The 27,440-nt window shown below is 35.9% G+C and overlaps 2 protein-coding genes across 15 annotated transcripts in view; one reads left to right on the top strand and one right to left on the bottom strand.

The window, feature by feature from the left end:
- LOC149580118 (1,4-dihydroxy-2-naphthoyl-CoA thioesterase 1-like) overlaps nucleotides 1-27,440 on the bottom strand; it is a 216,101-nt gene that overhangs the window by 111,848 nt on the left and 76,813 nt on the right. The gene's annotated exons all lie outside the window — the stretch shown is intronic.
- The window catches only part of LOC149580119 (uncharacterized), a 43,894-nt gene continuing 37,360 nt past the window's right edge, over nucleotides 20,907-27,440 (top strand). For 3 of the 6 annotated variants that reach the window (XM_089789424.1, XM_089789452.1, XM_089789405.1), the window contains exons 1-2: nucleotides 21,230-21,620; nucleotides 23,004-23,090. In XM_089789424.1, coding sequence (XP_089645550.1) covers nucleotides 21,608-21,620; nucleotides 23,004-23,090 — 100 coding nt within the window. In that variant the 5' untranslated portion in view covers nucleotides 21,230-21,607. The other 3 variants (XM_089789442.1, XM_089789415.1, XR_016353229.1) reach the window with 2 other exon arrangements.

The following is a 27,440-nucleotide window of genomic DNA, read 5'->3' as shown; positions in this document are numbered from 1 at the left end:
TGTGTTTATGGCACTTCCATGAAAAAGCCAATATCTCTTGTGGGCAACCACTTGGTGTGAGGCAAAGGAGCATCAAGCATGGGCCAAGTTGTTGAGTAATGAAACGTGACTTTTAGGTAGATATTGCTTGTTGTGTTCTCGAATGTGCTAAACCTTTGGAAATCTTTTGAACATACACATGACGATAGTTCTAGGGATTTCTTTTGAGACCTCACATATGCTTGTATCATGCAAGGTTGCTTTGTCCCTTGCTTGATTGTTTGAAGACTGCTCCATCTGTCACTATCTTGCTTGGAAAAAAATTGCTTTTGAACATCAAACTTGCTATGCTATCAACTTAAGTCACAGGATTCGGTGAATCCCAAGCATGAGATTCAGATTTTGCCGAATATTAATTTTATCTAAAATATTCAATGAAAATCGTCAGTGTTTGCCGACAAAAATTAGGATTTTTTTTATTGTTGTAAACATTTAAAAACTACTATTCTAGGCATTTGGCAACATATTTTAGGGTTTTGGAACCATTTTTTTCGGCCCTAAAACACACAAAATTCTGAAAACAAAGGATTCAACAGAGGTTTTAACAATGGTTTGGACAATCATGTAGGGATGGAGTGTGCACATGCGAAATTTTCAACTCTTGTAGACGAGTGTGCATAGGCTCCTGCAGACAACAACAATTTTCCTTTTTCCTGTAATTTTCCGGCTCCTGTGTCTACAAATTCCTTGAATATCTTCTTAAATTTATTTCATGTAATTATATAGTTCAATTTATTTCATGTAATAATATAACGTAAGTCTTTGTTAAATTTATTTTAATGTAAAAGTCTTTGTTGAATTTATTTAATAATGTTATGTAATAAAGTATTTATTAGGTTGATTTCATTGTAATGTATAAATGTATTGTTTGTTTTATTAGATTTATTAAGTACAAATGAACTAATATTCACTAATCTTAGGTTTATTTCGTTATAATGTAATAATGCATATATTATATTTATTCATTTCAAATTAATTTTTGTTCTATTAAATTTGTTAAGTATAAATGAAATATTTTAAAAATATATTATTTTTGAAGTAACATAGTTGATTCTTTAAATTTTAAAATGTTTGAGTAAATAGGTGATTAGAAATATATTTAATCAATCTATTAAATTAATGTGAAATGAAATTTTTGTTTTATACTTAATATATACTATGTTTTATATTCTATAAATGTGTCATCATGTTTATAAAGTTTTTAAATCTATTAGGCAATTTTAATTATTCTGATAATATATGGGATATATTAAATATATTTAAGAAATAATTAAAATTATATAAGGCGAATTTAATTCGAATTTTTTTCCAAATTTTTTCTCTTGTCGAACTTCATTCAAATTTTATAGTCGTCGAACTCAAATTCGAATTCGAACCTTGCGACTTAGCTATCAACTATTGTCAAACTTTGTCAACCAAGTCAAAGCATCAAGTCTGAAAATTTTTCTCGTGTTGCTTGCTAAGGGGAGTCTCATCATTTGATTTTTCTTTTCAATGTCTCTAGTGTTTGAAGATGCTTAAAGTGGCTCTTTGGTCTTAGTGCTCTTGGTTTTTCTATCTTCATGGTCTATATCCTCTTGCTAGTTATCGTTTTGCTGAAATGGTTACCTTGATTTCTTGACTACACTCTTAGGTTGGGAAAGTTGTTCACTTGTCACCCTGCTTGCTCTATCTACTTGGCTATTTGGCTTCTTGCCTAAATCTTGACTTGAGTCACTGGTGTTGTAAGTTTCTTGGACACTTTCTTGACAAGTCACTTTATCTTTAATATTTTGGTAGGTGAACACTCTACCTCTCTAGTTTGGACATAAAGTTATCTTGTGTCACCTTCTTAGCTTCCTCTAGTCTCCTTCAAGCTTGATTATCTATCCACCACCGTGGCATTCAAACCTTGTACTACCAAACCTCAACCAAAGCTAGATGATCATGATATCCTCCATGCCACTAAAGAGTTTCAAGATCTATAAACTCAATACAAAGAACTAGAAGAGACAAATGATCTTTCTTACCTTCATTTCTCTGAGTGTATGATAGAAATGAAGTCTAAACTTGAGAAAAGATTAAATGAATCTTCCTTAAGACCTTTACATACACATGGTTCATCTTCTTCAAGGTCTACATATTCTACTCCAAGACATCAAATGTCTTCATCTTCTAGACCTAAAGACCTCCTTAAAGAGAAAGAAAGTGGTACCTTTTCTGAGCCTATTCCAAGCTATCATGATGGACCTATCTTTGACCAAGACAATGATGAAGACATGGATGCATACCATTCACTTGAGAAGCAACAAAAGGACTCTAGACATACTTTTGATAGAACTTTTGCTCCCTTGGAAGATTCTTATAATGACACTTTGTAAACACTTCTTGGCACCAAGCTCATCACGTTACCTAAGTCTAGCTCATATGGAAACCCATTCTTGGATATTTATTGTGCTTATCATCAACATAATGAGCATAGTACTTCAGATTGCATTGAGCTGAAACATAAAATCCAAGATCTTATTGATAATGGGATTATTGATACCTCTAATGACCCATGTGATGAGGATATTTTTCTTGAGAAAGATCATATTAATGAACCTATGTCTAGTGATGGTTTCCTTGATACCTCCACTTCTTCCAATACTCATACACCTCCCAATACTTCAAATCTTTCCATCATGCCTCTATCAAATAAAGAATCTAATGCTTTTCATGTACACTATGCCTATCCTCAAGGGCTACCTCTAAAAGAAACTCAAGCTAAACTTCACTTGGCTGCAAACCTTTTTCATCCTATTAAGCCTAAAGATCCAAGCACTACTCCATTCACTCTTCATTCTCCCCTATCCTTAGAAGTGGGTCCATGTCAAGAGGAGTCTCAAAAAGAAAAAGCTATAAATGTCAAGAAAGATCAAGATCAAGCACACTTTCATCTCCTTCAAAATTTCACCCCTCTGTATCCTATGTCTTTTTCATCCCCCAAGTATGATGAATATACCACTTCCATTATCTCCCTTGAGCTTACTGAAAATTATGAGAAATTTTCTCTTCCTATGCTATCCAAAGCTATTTGTCAAGATCAAAGCATCCCCTCATGTTCTATTTCTCCATATCCACTTCAAAATTGTGCTCAAGCTTCAAGTGCTCCTATAAAAAATGTTATTCCTATCAAAGCTACTCATGAGTCTATTGATGGCTTTGACCATGTTGCTCCCTCTAAAGATGTTAATATCCCTTTCCACTATCCATTTGCATATCCTAATTCTATCCTTGGCCCTCATCCATCAAAGCTAAAGCCTTCAAACCTTTCATCTATATTGGGACCTTATGTTCCATCATCTCCTACATTTTCCACTCCTAGCTCTCCCATCATACCTCAAGATCAACAAAGATACTCATCCTTGATGAATTTCCACCCATCTATCCATCTAAACCAGTCATATCATCCTTATTCATCCACAAATCCCAAGTGCTTTGAAAGTGAGAATAAACATAAGAATCTATTGAAAAATAAAGATCACTATGTCCCATCTAATCGACATGTGAATGCAAAGAAGAAATTCAAGAGACCACAAAGGTCCACTATTAAGAGAGCTGATTCAGAGAAAAATATGGGTTCCTAAGCCCATTATTGAAGAAATATGCTCTAAAGTATCCAAAGGAAAATCTAAAGCTATATGGATTCCCAAGTCTCTTTTGAAAGACTTGACTATTAAAAGTACTTCAAAGTTGACATTCAAGCTTCCAAAGGCTTTCATTCCATCTTCTTCCAAAAATCTTCCTAAAAATATTCCAAAGCCTTCCATTCAACTTTTTCCCAAATCTCTTCTACCACCTCATACATCTAAACCTCAAGCTATTTCGTCCATGATTCCTCCATCATTCCAATACCCTTCAAGGTGTGTGTCAATGTTGATCTTGTCCAATATTTCAGCTACCCTCATGAAATCCTCTAAAGCTTACACTTATTTTCTCTACATGAACTCTTATCCTCAATATATTCTTCCCACTACTGTAGTGCCTGCCCCTAAGTCGCATTTCAATTATCATTGCCAAACTCTTTTAGGCTAGTTTTATGTTTGATGATTAGTAGTATTGTTTTAAGATTATCAGATATTGTTTCAAATTTAGTTGATTATATGATGAGATTACTTGGTACTCTATATTTCATGCATGTATGATGAATATTTAGTGTTTTCAGTTATCGATGATGATTAGTTAGATGGTTTATTATCACATGTGTTTTCTTATGGATACTTACCCCATACTGCATGTGTATGGTGTGCGTGTTTGTTTTCTTTATGTATGGCGTTTCTGATGTGGTTAAGGAAGGGAGTGGTAGTCACCTGCTAGTTGAGATCTACACAATGCAACATTTCCTGCCATTGCTTGTTTAGCTTAGAATATTGTATCTGTACATGCATGGATTTTATGCAGGTTGCAGGTACCGGGTATCAACTTTCCCAAATTGCCAGGATGAGCGTACCCTATCACATTATCTCAATGGTAAGAGAGGGGAGATAAATCTTAAGTCCAAATCCTAAACCCTTTAACCATTTGTCCTAATTGATAAAAAGGACAAGTATCCAAGTTGAGTACCCTCTGAATGCGTCGAATGACATTAATTCGTGATTATAACCCTTTGTTTGATTTAGTATGTGTTTTGCTATGATGGATTTTCGTATGTTGTCTTTATGAGTCTTTGGCGTATTTTCTATTAATTAAGTCTAATTAAAAGATTAAATTAATGATTTAATTTAATGAAAATTAATATGATATCTTTAATATTTAATTAATTGAGAAATTAATTAAATAAAAAGAATTAAATTTGGAGATAAAAGTTTAAAGATAAATTTAGAACGTGATAATATTTATTTAATTTAATAATAATAGATTTAGATTTCATTTTTAAACAAATGCTAAATATTATTGTTATTTAAGTTAATTAAATATTTTATCAATTAAGTTTCTAAAATAAATTAAAAGTAAAAAGATATTAAACTATTAAAAGATTCTAGATCGCATGATGCGAGCATGAGTTGAAAATAAAAGAAATTAATTAAAAAGATAAAATAAGTGAAAATAATAATGTTATTTTAATTTCATAAAGTGCACATGGGATTAAAAGTAATAAATTAATTAAAAATAGAAGTCAAGTGGAAAATTAAATAAAATTATTTAATAATTCAGTTAACGTGCATGAAAAGATAAAGCAAAGATTAATAAAAGTTAATTTTGAGTTTGAGACTTGTGAGCAAGGAGTCCTCTCGGGTGAATGCACAATTAGTGCCCCGATTTGAGGAGAAAACTCCATATCACAACTTTGGGGTTCATTTTTGAGTGACCATGAATTTTGGAGAGAGGATTTTTGGGAAACAATTTTTGGAAGTGAATTTCAAAAGGAGAATTCTAGAAAAGATTTTCAGAAGAAAGTTATTGAAGAGGAGCGAATTCTCTTACAATTTTTGGGGATTGCATATTAGCATCAGGCTCAGGTAGGGTCTTGTGTTTTGATCACTGAATAATTATGCAATTATCCTTTCCTATCTTCTTCGTGTCTGTGGATTGTAAATTTGAATTCTTTGTGATGAAAGCTTAAACATTTCAATATTGTGAATTATTAAATGCTTGTCATTAGAAACCCTCGTTTCTAGATTAAAGAAAATATGATTTAATCGGAAAACAGGTTGAATTTAAAGATGGAATTCTAAATTAAAAATTTTGGATGGTTGATAATATTTCCTCTATTAGAGTAATGTGGAAATCAAATTTTTTTTAAAATAATAATATATAAAAAAGATTATGTGGGATGAGTATTTAATTGGAATAAACTTTATTTAATTTATAAAATATTAATTTAAAAAAATACATAATAATTAAACTTTAGAAAAAATTATATGTATATTTTAAATGAAATTGTTAAAACTATTTTTTTATAAAATTTAATATTATTAAAAGTATAATTCTAAACCAAAGAAAATATTTTTAAAAATAAAATTAATTGGTGGGGGGAATACCCCCACCCGTGCCCTTTACTTTAAGGCAGGCCGACTGCGACAGCAATCATGCGCTACAATTTTAAACTACAAGGAGCAATAATCAAATCGCTTGCAATTTGTTTTTTTTTTTAAAGATCTTTATAAAATATCATGCCCTTTATAATGGTACAATTCGATTTTTGTTATAATTTTTTAATAATATAAATTTGTATTTATTTTATATAAATTTTAATATTAATTATAATTTTATTATAATAACTTTATTATTATTTTAATAATAAGTTTTATTATAATTATTAAAGGATTAAACTCAAAATTTTAGTTGTTAATTAATTAAGTTAATTAACAATATAAATATATATATTATTTATTAAGAAATTTGTTAATGATTGTTGATTAATTAATTAATAATTATTAATTATTAATTTGAAAATGTAAATGAATATTGGAACTGATTTGAGCTAATGATAAATAACATTTAATAATGTTAAGTATATTTATCATTTAGAAATTCGATTTTTAATGGATTTGGGTTTATTTTACTTAGCAATCAATTATTATTATTTTAATATAATAAATGATTATTATCGCTTTTAAGTCATGATATAATTTTATAAACAAGAATGAGTTTAATTGCAAGGGTAAAAATTGTGATTCTTACCTACTTGGAAACTTATACTGAAAACGAAAATTGAAACCTCATACATTTCGAAAACAAACCAAAACATGAAACTGTACTATTCTGTTTGTACTGTCTATGCTTTGGGGGTTTTGGAGTTATTTAGATGTTGACCAGTTTAGGTTGTTACCAGAGGCTTGGGGGTTTTGTGAATGTGATGTTATGATGATTTGGTCTCGATCTTTCTTAACGCAACCATGGTGATGTGTTGATATGCTCTATGATGGATGTATTTACTGGTTGTTATTGCTTTCCAGTTTCCTTGTGTGAAGCTGAGGTGTATGATTATGAGATACCTGACTTAACCATTTTTGAGTCATCAATCAGTTATATATATGTTTTTCCTTCCAATCGCTTTGAGAGGACTGAGATGTTTTGGATGGTTTGCTCTTGTTGATGTCATGTTGTGACATGTTTGACTTGACCATTTTGGAGTCTTCGATTAGTATTGTGATCTATTATTGGGATACTTGTTGGTTGCTCATTGGAGAGCCATTGGACATTGTGATTTATCACTAATGCCTTCAGTTGCTTATAGAGAATTGTCGTGATCAATATGATTATCATTGGATGCTTTTTAGTTGCTCGTGGAGAACTGATATGATTATTGTGGATTATATTTATGATGCTTTCAGTCGCTTGCATAGGACTGAGGTAATTTTATTATGATTCTTGATTTTTGATTTCATGAGCCTAGGGTAGGTTATCTATGTGTAGTGTCGAGAAGTGGCTTGCAATGGGGGTCGGGGCCCTAAGAGGCTGCCTGGAGAAACCCATTGTAAGTTGTTGTAATAAGTGAAAACATCTCACCTAAATACTGACTTAAATGAACCTAATAAGATAACTGTATGTTCTCTCCCATGCCTTGAGTGCTAGTATAGACTAGGATGGGGTCGAGAGAACGCTTGGTTGCGACCTTGCATTCCGTAGTATGCCTCATCAGTACGAGAGGATACTAGTGGCCGCAAGATCACAGGAGACCCGAGATTCCTAAGGGATTGCTCAAGTAACTTCCAACGTGACTTTTGCAATCACTTTTTCGCTTACATAGTAGGTTTCCTACATGTCTTTGTGTGCCTCTGGGTCTAGATGTCGATCTATGTTGGAAACTTTAAGTTAGTGTACTTTTAGGATTTCCCAGACTTAGAGAGTACTTGTGTTTTGTGTTTTGATATCCTGTTTGAGACTTGAGACTATCTCCTCAGCGCGGTGGGAGTGGACCATTTAGGTTCCACGCGGTCGGGTGGTAGTGCTTTTTACTCTTACCATTGAGATCCTTCCGTGGTCACCGTGGCTGGAGCTTTCTTGGTTGGCATTTACCTTCATTCTGTTCATGGATTATTATGATTGATGGTTAGATTTTATGATGGATGTTTTATCATTATGGATGTATGAATGTATCATGTATGGTGAATGATTTCATTTATTTTACTGTACTTTGTATCATGGATTTGAGGATGATGTATCTTTATTTCTACATATGTATATTCTTTTAAGCCTTTTATACCCTATGACATGTACAGTGGATGAATGAACATTCCGAATTAATTTGCCAAGAGGCATTCGTAACAAATGTATATTAAATGGACATTGGACTTTTCATTACTCTTTCATATGGATATGGTAGTTGATAGATTAAGAATTAATTAAATTTAAATGTGACTCAATGTCTTGGAATCCTTAAAGAATGTAATCTGTTATGTATTTTTGTTGATTACATGTTATTGCTTCCGCTACTATGTGTTTGATGTGTAATTTATACTTTCTTACTTCAAAAAAAAAATGTTTAGCAAACTTAGTAAAATTTTAGGTTAATTCTTTTGGATCCCTTGGCGGGGCATTACAACTACCATTTCTCTTTCATCACCCTATCAACATCTTTGAGCATACCTTTCTATGGTCTTGGCTTATCATGACCTATCTTTCCTATAGGAGCACTATCTACATTCAAATAGCTTGAGCTCTTTCTAAAAATTCAAAAGAGATATAGAAAAAGAAAAAAAAAACAAAAAGAAAATGAAAATGTGCCTAGTGAAAACCACTTCTTGTGGCACCTTGGTAGCAAAAGTAAAGAGAAATAAAATTCATCCTACGGTGAAAACTACTTCTTGTGGCACCTTGGATAAGTACCATGATGAAAACCTGGTAAACAGGTATCATGCGTAATTCTTCCATTATCCATCTATCCCCTCTTCTCTCTTTGATCTTGACAATGTTGAGCTATCTTTGCATATTGGCTATCTTATCCATGAGATTTTCTATTATGCTCTCTCACTCACTCATAGCCTCCATCTCGAGCTTTATTCTTATTGCTCTATCCCATTACTATCCTATCTAGTTGACCCCTTAGTCTTGATCACAATAAATAAAACATGGTTCTCATAGGTGTCTTGAAATGGCTACTCTTTTGGACTACACGCTTTATGCTATCTCACTTGTTGGCTTCACTGCTTATCCTACATGCTATCTTGCTCATTACTTCCATTGCTTATCCAAAACATACTTCATCTGACTATTTCACCTCTTTCCCTAGCTTGGGTACTCTTGAGGAGTCAGCCCTTCATGATCACTTTCACTTGCTTCATACCCCCTTCTTATATGTCTTTGCTTATCTACCATCTCGTTGCTCCATCATGTCCTATACCTTGCTAGACATTGGGAGAAAATGATGTGATCTTGCTTGAAATCTCTAAAACGTTCTAAAAAATTCAAAACATCATATATGATGCTGAAAAAATCCTAAAAATTAGAAAATGTCCTGAAAAATTGTCATCTTAGTAAAAACCTAGAAATAGGCGCTTTGATGTATCACCAAAAAAAAAAAAATTTTAAAATTGAAAAAGTCTTGACAAAATTTGCCAAGTGGTGAAAACCTAGAAACAGGTGCTGCTTGAAACCCTTGCACCTATGTCTATCAGTCTCAATCACTCATTTCACTACACATTTCCTAGCTTAGAATTGTTTCTTGTTCTTGTCTTGGGGGCACAACTGCTTAGCCTATTTGAGGTCTCCTTATGCATTAGGGTTTGTGTGGCAACTCACAAAATAGTGTTTCTCAACACTACCCCCAACTTGACATCAAGTGTTTCTCAACACTTCTCACATGGTTTACCTACAGTCTCTGATGTTGTGATATTTCTCAATATCAAAATCAAGTCTTGAAGAAATGGCCAAGTGACTTACACACACGCACTTAAACATTTAAACGACTGAGATATGATGAACTTTATCTTCTTTGTGTGTTGTCTATGATGATTTCTTTGATGTGTTCCCTCCCTAATAATCTTTCAAGGATGTCATGGACTATAAGACTGGGGGCATGGGGCATGTTTTCTTGATTTCTGCTCGTGGGTATACTTTGTTTGCCTAGTGTTTTGAGCATTCATGCTTGTCCTACTTAACACTTTGGACTTATAAACGTATCATCCTTGTCTATTTTTTTTGTAAGACTGCACTCAGGGGTTATCCTGGTGCTTATGCCTTGATACAGGTGTAATCTTGCTATATCAAACTGAGGGAATCTGATCGTGTAGTCATCTTGACTCCTATGTCTTTGATGCTTAGATAAGATTTCCACATACCTATCTAATATCGATCATATTCATATCCTCATAGTTATACTAGTGATGGTTGTATGATCTCATGATGTCCCTAATAAATGCTCAATGATGAAATAAGAGTCTAAATGTTATGTGTCCCTTGCCAGTAAACCACTTTGCATATTAGCTTACATTTTAGGTTCATTTTTCTAGTCTAGTCTTGCATTTCTGCATGTGGGGAGAAATCTCTCTTTATCCTTTTTTGCGGACCTGTCAACTAACTGCTTTCGCGTTCTTCTTTGCTTTCTTTATCATTTCTTTCACCTTCTTGATCTTTCATTTCATATCTATCTTGCTATCCTATCATCACAAGGGGTTAATCTAAACATCACATTCAATCTATCCAAGTGTCACATATTTTCAGAAACATAAAAGTCTATATCATACACATGAGAGCTAACAACATCATACATAAGAGAGACACATGAGCATCAGTATAAACGCATACATGAGCAAGAAACAGAAACAGAACATCACATGGAAACTAAAATGCTGTAACATCCATTTGAGACAAGTACACAAGATTGCCAATCAAATCCAGTATCTCATATATATATATATATACTGGATATATATATGTCACAGTACATATACAAAAAAATAGATCTAAAATCTGGATATCTGTCTCAAAAATACATGATGTACAATTAAAACATCGGCCTCAGCCTATGACTGACTCCCACCCTCTACAACAGGTGGAGGTGGTGGCCCTGGTGGTGGAGCCTGTCTCCTATCTGGTGGTTGTACTGCACCCTTTAATCTACCCGCCTGCTCTAAGTAGTTAGGTAATCCCTGCCCTAGTGGCACCACACCTTTATATGTGGTATAATAGTATGCGGCCCGAGCACCATGATGAGCTGCCTTGCGCCATGTAGCATCCCTCTCCCTGCAGAGCTCATCTCTTCGTGCTCGCTCATCCATGAGTTGCTGATCACGCACTGCAATGGTAACCCGCGCTACCTGTAACTTTGCCTCCAATATGTGGATCCTAGCATCCCACTCGTCATCTCCCCCCCTAGCCAACTGCTCTGCCTCTGCTCTCCTAGCTCGCCATCACCTCAGTGGTACCTCCTCCTCCTCCATCTCCCTCGCTGCTTGTGCCCGCGTCCTCCTCCCTAATCGGGATCCCTCTCCAACCTCCATCCGTCTCACACCGTTGCCTCCGCCTCCACCACCATGTCCCCCTCCTGCAGGTAGCGCATCAGGCTCTGTGAATCGCAGGAATGGGTGCCTCTGCCTCTCATATAAGTATGCAAGATCTGCCCCTACATCAGCCACATCTAGGCAATAATCCTAGTGATTCGACACTAGAGCCGTTGTGTCTCGTACTGCTATGTGGTAATCTAACATCGGCAACCATCCCCGTGCCTCATCCGACCGCATCAGAGCATAAGTGGTAGTCTCTACTGATATCACTTGTCACTTTGCAAACTGCCACCATACCCAGCTGATCAGGAATTGCTCTACCACATCTATCATCCTCCCCACTAGTGACCTGTTGTACCTCATATAGTCCAGCTCCCATGCATCCGACCATCTATGGCACTCTCAGTAGGGTAGCCGTGTGAATGTCGTCAACTCATCAAACACCTGCCGATAATAGGTCACATCCCCACTGTGTCTGGGGGATAAATCCTCTATAGCCAAAGATGTACGGCTGACTCCACTCTCGTGGTCAGATCACCGCAATGTACTCCTAAGCCCATATCTGTGCCATTACTGCACCACATGCCGATGAGTGGCCCTCGTGATAAACTATCTCATGTAACTTATGATACATCTCTACTAGTATCGTCGAGCCCCATGCCATCCTCCGTGGTCATGCAGTCAGATCAAATACGAGTCGACCCCATCCCAGTGGGAAGCCCTTCTAGCCCCTGTCTGTCACTAAAGCCTGCGTCACCAATGAACATAGCAAGCTAGGAAGAGGGAAATCTTCTCCATACTCCACAATCAACTGCTCCCAACCCAGATGCCGATCTAAGATAGTGACATCATAAAACAGCTGCTGCATCATGGCCCACCCCTCTGTTGAGGTCTAATCATAGTACACCTGCAACGTAACCAAGATTAATATCAGTCTCTCTCGCATCAACATTTGCAAAACATGACAACAGCAATCACTCAACAACTTACTGGCTCGCCATGGCATGGCACGCTAAGGATGCGATAGATGTCCTCCAATGTAATAGAGGCCTCACCAGTCGACAGATGAAAGGTGTTATGCTCGTTGTGCCACCGCTCAGCCAGTGTAGTCAACAATCTATGGTTTGCCCATATATGGGGCATCCGTATAACCCATCACAAACCCATCGCAAATATGGCCGCATGCTCATCATCGCTTAGATACTGCACAACATGTAACCCCAACACTTTGGGGGCTCTGATCAGCAGTGCTGGGAATACCTCCTATCAGCACACAGCATGTACATGTCAATAACACATCAAAAATGTACTCATAATGCCAAAAAACAACAAAAACATGTTGTGCGATACTTTATCCTATTGTAGGCGACATAATTTGCTGACAGAGTATCGTGCGATACTTTTTCTAAATCCGTGCGACACAATTCTGTCGTGCAATATTTCGCACCAGTTCATACAACATATGGGTATGTTCCATATGATAGAGTACATAGCATGAGTGCAATACATTTTGTATAAAAATCTATTACACGATATTTATCAAAGTACCCATGCAATACTTTTTAAGTATCGCGCGATATTTTGCAAAAAACCCTAAAACCGTACAAAAAAACACCACAAAAAGCTCAAAAAGTTGTTACTTACTGACGCCCCATACTGCTCTAGCCGATTGTGCAATCGACTGCGCTCGAAACGGTGTCAATGAAGAGGAATGTTCGCCAAAACCATCGTTGCCTCTCAACCACTCACAAGCTCTCAACAAATCATAAAAGACAATGAATTTGAAAATAACACTTGGGCCCCTTTTATAGCTTCCGACCTCATTTTGACCTAATTTTTAAACCTCTCGGAATTGCATGAAAATTGCACCCCTGGCTAATTTTGACGTCCTGGATCCATTTTTGGGATCGAAATCGAAATCTAAATCTGTTCATCTTGATGGTCAAAATCATATTTTAAGATTTTCTCTTCTTCTGAGCAGTTAGCTGACCTTCTGAGGCCTAATCTTTGAATCATCGCCGAGGCATCTTATTTCTTCATGTCTTCACCATTTCTACGCTACATATCTCCTTCTATTCACCTTTTCATGTCTAAAATCATTTTTCCACTTGATTTGACCTAATTTTTATGCTTTATCCTTTATGGTCAACTCTGGTCAAGCTGGGGCATTCTCTCACTTCTTAATAGTCACTCTTTAGTTCTAATCATTCATCTGTCATCTTGGACATTGCTATATCTCGATTTATGCATATCTAGCTCATTTATGCATTCCCCTTACCTCATTTTGATTTCAATCCTGAGGGGGTAGAAATACTCTATCAATCGCTTGCTACAACTATCTATTTCTTAGGAGCATATGATTGATCTTTTCACTTGCTCTTGATCTATCTACTTTTCTAGGTGCTAGCATTCTTGGATTCTGACATCGTCTTTCTTTTCCTAATGTTCAATACTACCGCTATAAGGCTGTACATTTAGGATTCGCTCTCTTTCTGCAGCCTACTTGGCTTCTGTTTTCTTTGACATAACGTGTTCTCAAATCGATCACACATTAGTCAAAGAGGGGCAAATGTAATCACCCAAAAATGGTCATCTAGAGTATTAGCCCCCTTCTCAGCATTTTGGCTAATTTAATTAATCATTTACCTAGACCAAATTGCTAATAATCAATTAATTTGATTATAACCTATAGTTTGACTATGCTATCCTAAATTCATTATTTGATTAAAAGAACATGTCCCCTTTTAATTAAATAAAAGACCACATTCTCCTAACCCACTTAAAGTGCACACATAAAGTTCTTTTCTATTTTTGAAATTAAAAGAAAAGCTTATGAGACTTTTGTCTTATATGACAAGTCAACTCATTTTCTATTGGCTGACTTGTGTTTGCACACGGATCCATTCCCTTTTCTATTTCAACCGTTGATCATCCACCCTCTCAATCTTGATCTCTACCATCCGGACAGCTTTAAAAGGAAGAGGGTTTCTCCCCTCAAAGGATCCACACTCTTGAGTATTGTTATGCTACAAGATTTTCATTGGAGTGCTTGAGAGTTTCTTGTGGAGAGCATCATCTTCTTGTCTTCATCCTTTGCATTCATGACATTTTGTTTGCATGGCATATTAGCTTACTTTGCACATAGTGTAGTTCCTTTTTTGCAAGTAGCTTAGAACACATAGTTTAACTAGGATGGCTGTAATACTTTCATTTGTGTAGCTTAATTGCGTTGTGCATTCCATTTTAGCTTAGTTGCATTCTTGCATTGCATGCATCAAGAGTTCTTTGATACTAGCATTCTTGCTCTTGCTCAAAGAATCTCCCATTTCATGATTTACTAGCAAGGACTGGATTTATAAGGCTCAGTTGAGAGCCATTTTATGCTTATTGTATGCTTTTGCACTCCATGACTAAGGAGACCTAAGCCGACATTCAAGCTTTCTAATCCATGGAAAATCTTGGATAAAAAGGTTTAGAGAAGTGCACTCTTTTTGGTGCACTTACAAGCTGGAACTTCCGAAGGGAAGTCGTATTCATAACATCTTTCATGTTTCATGCTTGAAGAAGGCCGTAGGGCAGAATGTCACGATAGCCACAGACCTCCCACCACTCAATGAAGAGGGCAAGCTCATATTGGAACCGGCCGAGATCATCGAAGTTCGTGAGAAGACTGCGAAACCGCACTATGAAGGAATATTTGGTGCGTTGGAGACACTTTCCATTGGACGACGCAACTTGGGAGGGCGAGCACATTCTCTAGCACCCAGCATTGCGTTTGCTTGAGGACAAGCAAAATTTGGGACGAGAGGACTGTAATGTTCCCGTTATAAAATAAATCATAAATCAAACTATTGTAATGGGCCGATTGATTTAATGTATCTCGGACCTATTTTTATTTTTGTTTCCATAGTTGTGTTGCCATCGACTATCTTTGTACACCCTCGGAAAGTTGTTCTCGACGAGTATTTAAGCACGGCATATAGGTTGTCTTTAGGTATGCAATTTGGATTTTTTTCTATGTACTACAAATTCCTGTTGGGGATTCTCTGTTGTTCGCCATTTCGGAAGTGAAAGATCTTCCCTATTTGGCCTTGCAGTTTCGGTGAGATTCATCCCTCACCCTATTCAGTTATGTAGTAATTCTTCGCTCGGCCTTGGCAAATCAGAGCATCATCTTTTCGGCATAAATATTTCTTGAATGAATTATTTGTATTCAAGTTCCATTATTGTGTCTGATTTACTTGTATTTATGAACGAGTTAGCAATCATCATGGTGTTCCCAACACCTAAGCATGTGGTATCCAGGCATTTCCGTACGGCCCTCATTGCCCGTACAACGTCCATCCTCCCACCCATCCATATCACTCAGCAAATTCATTGTATGGCTCTGTGTTCCACCACTGTACGGCTCATCTCTGTACGGCCAGCAAAACAATTCATACAGACTCCCCTTCATAACTCATACGGCCATTAGGAATATATTGTACGACCAATTTTACTTCTCTGTGCGGCTACCTAGCACCCACCGTACTGTACTACTATACGGCCACCAATATAGACCGTATGGCCTTCATCTGTACACTAACTCACACCACTGTACCCTTTTGTCACCGCACTACCGTACGGCCGTACAACCCTTCCTGTTGGGCATAGTCATCATGGTACAATCAATTCATTCTTTTGGTTTTTTTTTTTGAAAGGAACTTGGAACGGAACACTACATAGACAACTATTGAAGATACAATTCATAAAATCAATTATTACTAGTAGGGTTAAGGAACATATATCTTGATCATATAAGATATACAATTTATTATTTAGGTACAATCATAACAGGGCCTAGATAAGGAGACACGACGGGGAGGCCGAAGCGATCCTCTACCCATTGTGACCAAGAAACCATTTTTTGTTCATCAAGTCCTGAGACAAGTGGATTGAAATGAGTTCTCAAGAATCGGGACCAGAATTCTCAAGAATTGGTGTACATCAAATCACATATGTGAGCCACATGTTGCAAACCATGTTGTTACAGAAGCAACTAAAATAGGAGATAGTTTAATTGTTTGTTTTTCCTCCACATGTTAAAGGTTGCCCCTTTCATGACACCATCGTGTTATTAATGTATTAGCAGTAGTAGAAAATATTTAGCTTGTGCAGAAATAATGATGTGAAAGGAGTCCATTTGTGGCAGAACAAAATGGAGTCTACATGGCCAACAAAATAGCAATCTAGAGAATTATAAACCACTGAGCATTTCTTGTATAAGACATATAAAGAACAATAGGGGATAGACTTTAATTTCCACTGTAGGTTTCTCAGTCTTTTTTAGTCATAAAATGAAACTGAATTTGTTGTCCTCAAATTGCAAACGGTTTTTGTATAACCATGAGCAGAAATTGGTAGTATTGAGATTGCTGATTTTCTCCGCAATAGCTTGCAACATCCACCTGTGGGTTCTTGTGCTAATTTAATTTTGGTACACACTCAGAAAATAACCAACACCACCATGGAATCTGACATCATATTTCTGGAAAAATTAAGTTGTTGGTCAAAAATAGAAGTTCCTGGCCAAAAGTGACAGGAAGGTTTTCTGCATTATCACAGGAAGATCTGCACCCTTAAATCTACATGTTAGAAAATATAGTTAACATAAAATAACAATGCTTGTTAGTAATAACAATCAATAAATAATTTCCATCTTTTAATCTCCAAACTATATTTAATACTACTTATATATATATAACCATATGCAACATAAAAGAGTAAAATGGGATGAAATGGAATAGAAATAGAACATGGAACATGGAAGTGAATATGATGGTATATAAAATCAATGAAAAGATGGTATAAAATGGGTCAGAAATGACTCTCATCACAAGGTTCAAGACTTCAAAGATCAAAGTTCAAGTGTAAGTATAGAAGGAAGAAAACAAAATCTTGAAGTTCCTATAGAAATCTAAAAATCTCAACTATGAAAGAGCAAGGTGGAAGAATTCCCATTCCACACATCCAAGGAAATTCAGGTTCCTGAGATAAGTAGCCAATCCTAGCTCTGGTTCAGATTCGAGGTCAGATACAGATACCAGGATTCGGCAAAAAATAAAATTGGCAGGTTTTGGTACTGTTGGTGTATATATAGAAATTTTCAAATATATGTGTATGTTTATTCATTGATCCATAAATGTAACATGTCATTGTTCTTTCATCATTTGTTTAAAACTTCAAACTTATAATAATAAGTTAAAAGAATGATACTCATTAAATGATAAATGATAAATCTGTAATTGCCGATCAACTACTCCTTAAATAATCAGTGATAATCACCAGAGGCAAATCAAGTACTCCTTAGATAATCACTACTAAAAGTAAATTTCAGATAGCAGAACAAAGTTTTTGACCTCAACCAACAACTTAAAGCTTGAGCAAATAGGAATATTTGTCTTCAACAATTACCAATGAGTATAGTGGAAATGTTTGAATGTCATTACACAGAGGCAAATCACGTGCTCTTTAGAGAATCGCTAATAAAAATCAAATTATACGACTAAGTTTCTGACCTTGACCAACTATTTAAAGCTTGAGCAAATAGAAAGATTTGCCTTCAGCAATTACCAATGAGTATAGTGGAAATGTTTGTTGTCATTAAATCAGATACAAATAAGTCACAACCTAATAGCTGGAAATAGAATTTTACAACAGCACTCGAATTAGTAAATAGGACATCCAATAGAAAAAATGTGGGGCCCATTTTTGGGCACCCATAGCTATGGATTGCCATAGAGCCCTCCAGATTCCACCCAGATTCTGGACAGGAATCTCACCAGAATCCAGGCAGAATCCAAGCAGAACCAGAACTAGGATCTGAGGCTAAACAGGGGAATCTGCTAACTTAAAAACTGTCTGCAATCACCTTCCGAAATTGACATGTCTAGAGTCTCTACATTGAAGGGAGGAATAAATGAAAAGCTATCTTTGGGCAGACATCCATTTAATGCTTAGTGGGGAACTTTCAACCATTATGGGTCATCTTTCGCCACTCTCCCACTAAGTGGACACCCCTATTCTGATTGGTCTAGTGGACCCACTCATTTATGACACTAATTCTCTCTTGGTCTAACCCTAATTAGGGTTAAGGTGGCAAAATCAGGGCCCTCTATTATGTTTCAATCCGGATTGCACATTGTAATTTGAAAATCTATATAAAGACCTTGCCTTTTCATTTGTAATTCAATAGATAAGATAGATTCATAGCAGATAGACAGCTGATTAGATCTTGCTCCTTACAGTATAAGTAGTGTAGGTGAAGGGGAAGCCATTGTTCTAAGACTTGGAAAAATAAAAATGGTTTTTGTTGAAGATGTGGTCGACTCATGTTTTATTTCAACTCATTGCATAAAGTCTTTATTATTTTTCAATTGTTGTAAGTTGTCGTGTAAAGTTCACATGAGCCCCCTTTTTATGGATGCTTAACTTCTATCATTAAATGTGCATTGTTCATTATGATGGTGTTCATTATGATATGAAAACTCTTTGCATAACCCTTAGAAGATGGCACTAATTCGTATGAAGTTGTAGTTAATCTTGGCAAAGTAGAGCTTGGTTATTGGGAGTTTGTCTGTTGAAGCACTATCAATTGATATAATTGCCTAGATTTTGATCCTTATAACATGTTCCCCTTTAATTTCAATTCATTTCAGTTATGTCTATTCAAAGAAGCATCATAAGTCTACAATAATTGATGGAGCTCCAACCAGTAGAGGTGAAGAACAATTCAAACATAGGGATCCCCAGATTACCAATATACCACAACAACCATTGTGTTTATCCATAAATAAAAGGAACCTTCGAAACAAATGTATGATCTTTCACAATCTTAGCTTACACTCGATTTTTGTTCAAGAGAGGATAAGATACTTTGATATTTTGTTTCGTGCTGATAAGTTTATAAAACACCCATCAACACTACCTGTTATCTACCAAAAATGCACCCTGTTAAGTTTGCAAAAACTTAACCTTTTGGAGAAACATGGAAACATTCCAAGGTTGTGGGTGAACCATGGATGGAATGAATCTCCAGATTCTAGGCCGGCTTCCTATCTAGTATATCACTTTATACTACTGAACTGAACTTCTGATGGAGGAAAAGGGGAGAAAGATAACAGAAAATGGAAATTTAAAACCTAATGGGTGATGCACCAAAAAAGTATCCCTGAGATCTAACACATAGGCAACACCACAAAACAACAATAACAAAACTCCCTTGCACAACTCAATAATCAGAATCCTTGCTAAAAGCTAATAAGAGGGTTAAAATAACAGTTTTCAAAAAAGAGAATAGATTACTCACAATCCAAAAAACTACTTTGTAACACAACTTTCAACCTGCAAAACTGAAACCATCCTGTAGAAGGCATCAACATGACACACAAATACAAAAAAAAAGAGAAGGCATAAGCTGAAATCAATGCTCAAAAGTGTTCCAGATCTGTATATATCTCTGAATAATGGGTTACAAAATGATCCCTGCTCCTGTCAAGAAGTCTGAAAAACTTACAAAACAGGCCAAGCAGAGAAAAAGAAGAACCTCTACAAAATGAGCCTTCAACTCATACTTATCCCCCTTCCAACCAACTGCATTTTGAAAGCCATAAATGCTAGGTCGGATTAAGCCCCAAAGGCCAAAATTCAGTCTTTGAAAAGACTCCAAAAGCTGTACAAAATCCCCCAAAAGGCATGGCCTGAAATATCTTCACAACTGCCCCTCATAAATGCAGTCCTAACCCTCAAAATATCTCAAAAAATCCTCAAAATCAATGCTTCAACAAGTATGCCTTCCAATTTCCATCATAATGGCCACCCACTCTGAAAATATCTGCATAATATGAATGTCAATCCACCTTCTGCATTTTGTCCCAACTCTGTTATTTAAAAAAAAATCTACCAATTAAATATAAAATAAAAATAGACATTTATTTTCCATATATTTTAATATCTATTTGAAAAAAACATAATAACTTAATAACAATAAATACTAATTACATTGATGTTATTAAAATTATTATGAAATCACTTAATAGCATTAACATTTAGTTTTTATTGTTACTAAATTTATTAATAATAAATATGAACTATATTAATATTATTCAATTGATTATAAAATCAATTTAATAATATTAAGATAGTAATATATTTATTATTAATATTAATGATTTATCAAATAGAAATTAAAACATATTTAAAATAATAAATATTTTTATTTTATATTAACTAATAAATAGATGATTTTTTTTTTTTTAACTTGCATCAATCATTAATAAAAATGATTTATGAATATCATTTTATATTAATGTTGAATAACATAAAGTGGAAACATTTACAAATTAAAGACCAAAACATAAGTCTCTCCACTATATACGTTAGGTATATGGACTTGGCAAATTATAAAATTGAAAAGCAAAGTCTTTTCTCATTCACGTGAATGAAGAAGGGGAAGGAATAGTAGGGATTTCATTTTTTCCTTTTCATTTGCTCTTGCAAGAGCTCTAGCCAGCTGGAGAAAATGAGGGTTTGGAGGCTTGGAAAAGATAATCTCTGTGCTTTTCATGGCTCTATTTCTCAAATCTGCTGGTCGTTTTTGATAGCTGGGCATTTTTCCCTCTTCTCCTTGGCTCAAATGTAGGTTATTCTTTGATCTACGGCTGCCATGAGAGGTCATGCAAGGGTTTTTTTGATGTTTTGAAGTCGCTTCATATACTTTCTGGGCTTCAAACAGCAGGTATTTAATCTTTGCATTTTTTGGGTACTTGCTGTGCACGTTTTTGCTGATATAGCAGACATTTGTGGCTTCAAAAAATGAGGAAATCTGGGCATGTTTTCTCTGCATTTTCATAGCAGACTTTCTGCTCTTTCTCTTTTATATTTATGGCACCATTTTGAATGGAGAGTTTGGAATGGAGACTATGAACTTTACAAGGTACCATGGTGGACTTTCTGGGTTTGAAATAACAGATCCATCTCTGTGATTTGCTTGCACACCTCTGTTGCTACTCTGAGATTTACTTGATATGAGACCCTTGTTGCATTTGCTGAGGGTTTCTTGGTTATGAGATTATCTGCTCATTCCTTATAAAAATTGGGGCTATATATTCCTTACAGCCGCCATGAATATACAAGGTATTCTGATGTATCTTTAGTTCAATCTTGAACTCTTCTATCTGCTCCTCTTACTTGATCTGTAAGTCATGAGCTTGAAAAGAAATGTTGCTCATTTTCTGGACTGCTCTTTCTGCTGTAGCTGTTCATTTTATAAGGCCGAGCATATTCACTTGCTTGTGCCATGTTCAAAATTGTGACTGTATTATCCTTGAAGGCTGACATGATAAGGATCTTGCATGCTTGATCCTGCTGGGTACATGCTTCAACTTATTCATACCAGACTTGATGAGAGTTTTTACTGTATATTAATTTTCTTTTTGTAAAGATGCTACCAAAATACCCCTGTAGATAGTGGTTGCCTTGCTAAAAGTTGCCAAGTCTGAATATGTTCATTGAAGCTTTCATCATTTTGCTTTCGTCCTTGTTCGCCCATGGAATACAACACAAATTTTGAAAACTTCTCATAACCTTGTAGGATTCTTTTACTGGTTGGAAACTAGATGTTGTTACACAGATTTTCCTCCTTTTTACTATTAATCAATGGTGTCTTTTAACAGAGCAAGATACCTTACTATTTTGCATCCTCTGTTACTGATCTGGGTTAATCATGAAATGTCAAAGCATTGCGAAAAAACTTGGGTGTCTGTTTAAGCAATTTGTAGAAAACTGAGGCTTCCAACAGCAGGTTTAACTGAGCATGAAATTTAATTACACAGTTTAATGCATTTGCTGCATGTATATCTCCATACCCTACAGTACTCAAGGTTGTAATTGACCAATCTATGCAGGCAATATAACAAATTGAAAAGCTTTGTCGTTCAAATTCCGGAAGTATAAAACAGATCCATGTGTTATCCCAGTCCGGATACTAATCTGCTAGTATGTAAAATAACATCCCACACATTGTACATCTGATCCAGAAGTAGCTAAAGCTTATGTTTTTTTTTAAAAAAAATTGCCTCCATGTTATAGATGTTGAAGGATCTCTTTTTATACATTTCATTTGAATATTTGTTGTCTTTGCATGCTGAAATGATGCTCTCCTGACTGTTAAGATATTCTGATTTTATGTGACGTCTAAGCTATCTTTCATGAGGTTCGAGCACGGGCTCGTGACACTCATGGATTATCTCTCCAGGATGTGCATCTGAACATTTAGAGTACTGTTTTTTGAGATCAATATGCTTGTGCTTGGTTACAATGAAAGGTTTCATATCAGAGAACAATATGTCCCTTTAACATCATACTTTCTGATTTTTTACACTGAAGCATTTAGAAGTTATTCTACTGTTTTTACACGTATTCAGAATAGGAATTATATAGCATGCGTGGGTACCAAGTTGGTAATAACCAGTCATTGCTTAGATCGTTCAAGATCTAAACCCATTGCTTTTCATGTAGGACGAGGACGAACATCACGGAGCTATCAGGTCGAGAGCTGGACCAGGAGCGGCAACAAAGGTCGAATAACCAGTCAAAGGCTGAAAGGCAATGACTGATTACCTCTGACTCTACTCTCCTATGCTATATTTTTCTTATTTTCAATATGTGTAGAAGTAGTAGTCAGACTCATGGCTTGTGTGAGATTTCCATTTCGAGCATTTTCATATTCATTCATTTTATGTAAATACCAGTTGTATTTCAAAAAATGAAAATACAAAGACATTTATATTCTTTTGGTACATAATGAATAACATTCGTGCACCTTTGATTACTTGCTCTTATACAAAAATTTTACAAGTGTGCAAAATTTTAGTAACACTACCTTGGGCCCAAAAGAAGATATATCATTCCTCTTGGCCTCATGTGACCTTCTGCCATCCTTCACAAGGCGGCATACTAGTGAGAAACCTCATACCTATTGTCCTTATTCATGCCACCCTATTCAACCTCCTATGATTGGGGTTCCCTTGACACCATTTCAATGATCAACCAATGTAGAGGCTCTGGGTAAAACTGTAATAGGGTGCCAAAGTGATTGTTACAAACGTAAATGGCAGAATACTTGACATATTAATCAGAGATCAAATGATCTATATATACAAAAAAGGAGAGTCAAATAGAATAGAAACACTGTATTATAGACTACACCTAAATATTAGAAACATTTTAATATTTACATAGATACAATAAGATACAATAGAGAGCATTAAAAAGAAACATAAAAATTATTCTAATACCCCCCCTTAATGCTCAATCTATTTACTACACCAATAGATCCCCTGAATTTAACAAACTTGTCAGGATCAAGGAGTTTTGTGAAAATATTTGTTGGTTGCTCTGAGATAGGGACATAGAGTAACTGAATAGATCCATCTTCTACTAACTATTAGATGTAATGGCAATGAAGTTCTATGTGCTTGGTTCATTCAAAAACACTGAGTTCTTGGCAAGTTTGAGTACTCCCTGATTGTCTAAAAACAAAAAAGTCGGACCTGCTTGAGGAATATGCATATCTGCAAGCATATGATGGAGCCAAACTACTTCACAAGCTGCCTTGACAGCTCCTCTATATTGTGCTTCTGTAGACGAGAGTACCGGTGCTTGTTGCTTCTTACAGGTCTAGGTAATTGTTGCAGATCCGATACTGAACACATAGCCAGAAGTAGATTTCCTTTCATCAACTAAGCCGGCCCAATCAGAATCAATGAATCCACTGAGCTAAGGAGAAGCACTCCTTGTGTAAAGAAGACCATAATCTGAAGTACCATGTACATAGCGCCACACACGTTTCGATGCAATCCAATGATCAGTCTTGGGATTCATCATGAACCATGAGATATATCTGACTACAAAACCGAGATCAGATCTAGTAGTAGTAAGGTAGATGAGACTACCTACTAGTTGCCTGAAGAGTGTTTCATCTACAGGAGGAGAATCAGATTATGCAGACAATTTTAGACCAGTCTCCATAGGAGTGGAGGCAAGTTTGCAATCCTACATTTGAAACCTGTCAAGCAAATTTCTGGCATACTTGGACTGAGACAAAAAAATACTGTTGTCAATTTGCCAAACCTCAATACCTAAACAATAATGACACAATCCGAGATTTGTCATATCAAAATTTCTGCATAGATCCTATTTGATTTCTAAAATCAAATGTTCTAAACTCCCAGTAATGATCAAATCATCCACATAGACAACAAGGAGAAGAATATCATTACCAGAGTGTTTAATATACAAATTACTATCTGACGGGCTACGTTGAAATCCCTGAGCAACCAAGTGCTGATCAATCTTTATGTACCAAGCCCGAGGGGCCTGTTTAAGACCATAGAGGGCCTGCTAGAGTCTACATACTTTTGCTTCTGAACCGGCAACCTTGAAACCTGGGGGCTACGTCATGTAGACTTCTTCATGTAATTCACCATTGAGAAAAGCACTCTTCACATCCATCTGACGAATTTTCCAACCATACTAAGTTGCAATGGCAAGAAGAAGGCAAATAGTGTTCATCTTGGCTGTCGGGGCAAAGGTATCCTCATAGTCAATGCCTTTGCACTGGGTGAATCCTCGAGCAACAAGTCTGGCTTTGTATTTGTCCAAGGTGCCATCTGCATGGTACTTGACCTTATAGACCCATTTACAGCTAATGGGTTTCTTCCCAGAAGGGAGATTTGAAAGAACCCAAGTGTGGTTCTTTTGAAGACTTTGAAGCTCAACATCCATTGCCTATTCCCATTCTGGAATTCCTTTGGCCTCTGCATATGTCTGGGGCTCAGGGATACTGTGGATGTTGGCCATCAGAGCAACATTAACTGTGTTGTGTTGAATGCTCTTATTTCTAGAGGCTCTACCCTCAATGAGTTCATCAGGACGAAGATCACTAATCGTTTGAGCCCACCATTTTGGTCGAGGAGTAGAGGAGCCAATATCAGATGCTGTCGGAATAGGTGGAGCAGGAGCAGGAGTAGGAGCTGGAGCTATATTATCTGGAAGTGGCTAAGGTGGTGTATCAGTAGCATCATATGACTCATAAAAAATAGGACCCAAGTCAGAGATTGTTGAAGACTGAATCTCGAAATGCGACGGGGAGGCAAAGAGCTGAAATGGTCTGAGTTCCTCATCAAACACAATATCACGACTAAAGACTAATCAATCAATGTTTACATCAATCAGTCTATAGGCCTTATGTGTGTGACTATATCCTGTAAGCATGAGTTTCTAGCTTTTGGAATTCAAATTAGTGCGTTTGGCATCAAGAATACAGAGATATGCTAGAGAGCCAAAAACTTTCAAATGGTTGATCCTAGGTTTGCGACTAGACCAGGTTTCCTCAGAAGTCTTATGTTTAATTGCAAGGGTGGGTGACCGGTTAAGAAGGAAGACAGCTGTGGATACTGCTTCTACCCAATATTTTCTGCGAACATTACTATGTTCTAGCATAGCCCTAGCCATTTCTGTGATGGTACGGTTTTGGCGCTCTACAACATTGTTTTGCTGAGGGCTATGAGGTGGTGAACTGATGTCTAATGCCATGAGTAGCACAGAAGGCAGAGAAAGTTGTAATGAACCCTTGCCAAATCCTGCAAACACATAGTAAGCATTAGTAACAAACTTATATGAAACTCAAATTAAACATAAAATTACAGTATAAAAACTACTAAACTACCCCAACAAACCCATTACTGATCCTTCAAAGAGATTCCTTTCGAATTACTCTACCCTTGTCAAGTAATTGTCATAAAGGAACATCTAACTAAGGCCTCTAGGGATCGTTTTGATTAATCACTTGTTAATGATCCCTCCTTTACCAAGGACCTATATCATATGCATATGCTGAACCTTACAATATATATTGTTTCCTATAGTTTCTCTCTAAATAAACTTGTAGTCTCTCTAAAGAAACTACTCTAAAGAATCCTATAGTTTCTCTCTAAAGAAACCAAATTTTAATCATTGAATTTTGAATTCCTTTTTAGATCATTCATGAGCTTATCCAATTTCCTGCAAACTCATGATTTCTCTCTAAGAAATCATCATTCCTTGCTTTGGTACCTTAACAGTGAACACCTGTTTCTTGATGATAACACCTGTAGCAATCTTATACAAAGAAATGCTTGTTTGATATCGTTCTACCAAGATGCAAAGCCTGTTGTTAATAGTATATATAACCCGTGCTCAGCCTTCCTTTTCCCTTATAATGTTTATGGAGTTTTTGAGATCTTCACTTCGTTCCCAATGTTGGCGCTAATGTTATATTTGTTCTAATCCTTTAAACGTTGTCCGCTGATCTTCCTAATTTCTCCCGTCTCCTTTTTGCCTTGTAACTTCCCTGATGTCTTGCAACGCTGTATGTTGTTGACTTGTATAGACTTTGTGCGGCGCGGATAGTCTACCTTCCAGACAATGGGAAATAGGGCTTACTTTGTTATGCTTCTATTTATTAGCTCTTGCAATGTTTTTTTTCACTGCCTGCGAACTCTTTCTTTTCTTTACGTTGTTTCCTCTACTTTTATATATCTCTTCTTTTATTGCATATGCTTCCCTACGAATGGTTACCTCTATGGATGTCAAGTGCAATGACAAAGGAGGTAAACCCTTTCTCTGTTACCATGCAATGGTCGAATGTTGCCTGCGAGTTAGATGCTATCTGACTTTTACCTTGCGTTTTCCTGCTGCCCTCCATTCGTTCTTCGACACCATTAATATACGTCGTGGAAGACCTTCTAAACGACGCGTTGTATCAAAGGATTCGTTTGCTTGTAATATAGTCACGATGGTTTCATTGATTATTTTTTATGATTCTTAATATTAGATTATAATTATAATGTTCAGTCTTTTATTATTTATTTAATTTATTATTGATAATGTTCACTTATTTATTATCTTATTTAT

The sequence above is a fragment of the Cupressus sempervirens genome, chromosome 1 (assembly GCF_028749045.1).
Source record: "Cupressus sempervirens isolate cs-2001-9-10 chromosome 1, ASM2874904v1, whole genome shotgun sequence".
Taxonomy (NCBI): domain Eukaryota; kingdom Viridiplantae; phylum Streptophyta; class Pinopsida; order Cupressales; family Cupressaceae; genus Cupressus; species Cupressus sempervirens.
This window is presented reverse-complemented; position numbering and strand designations above follow the sequence as displayed.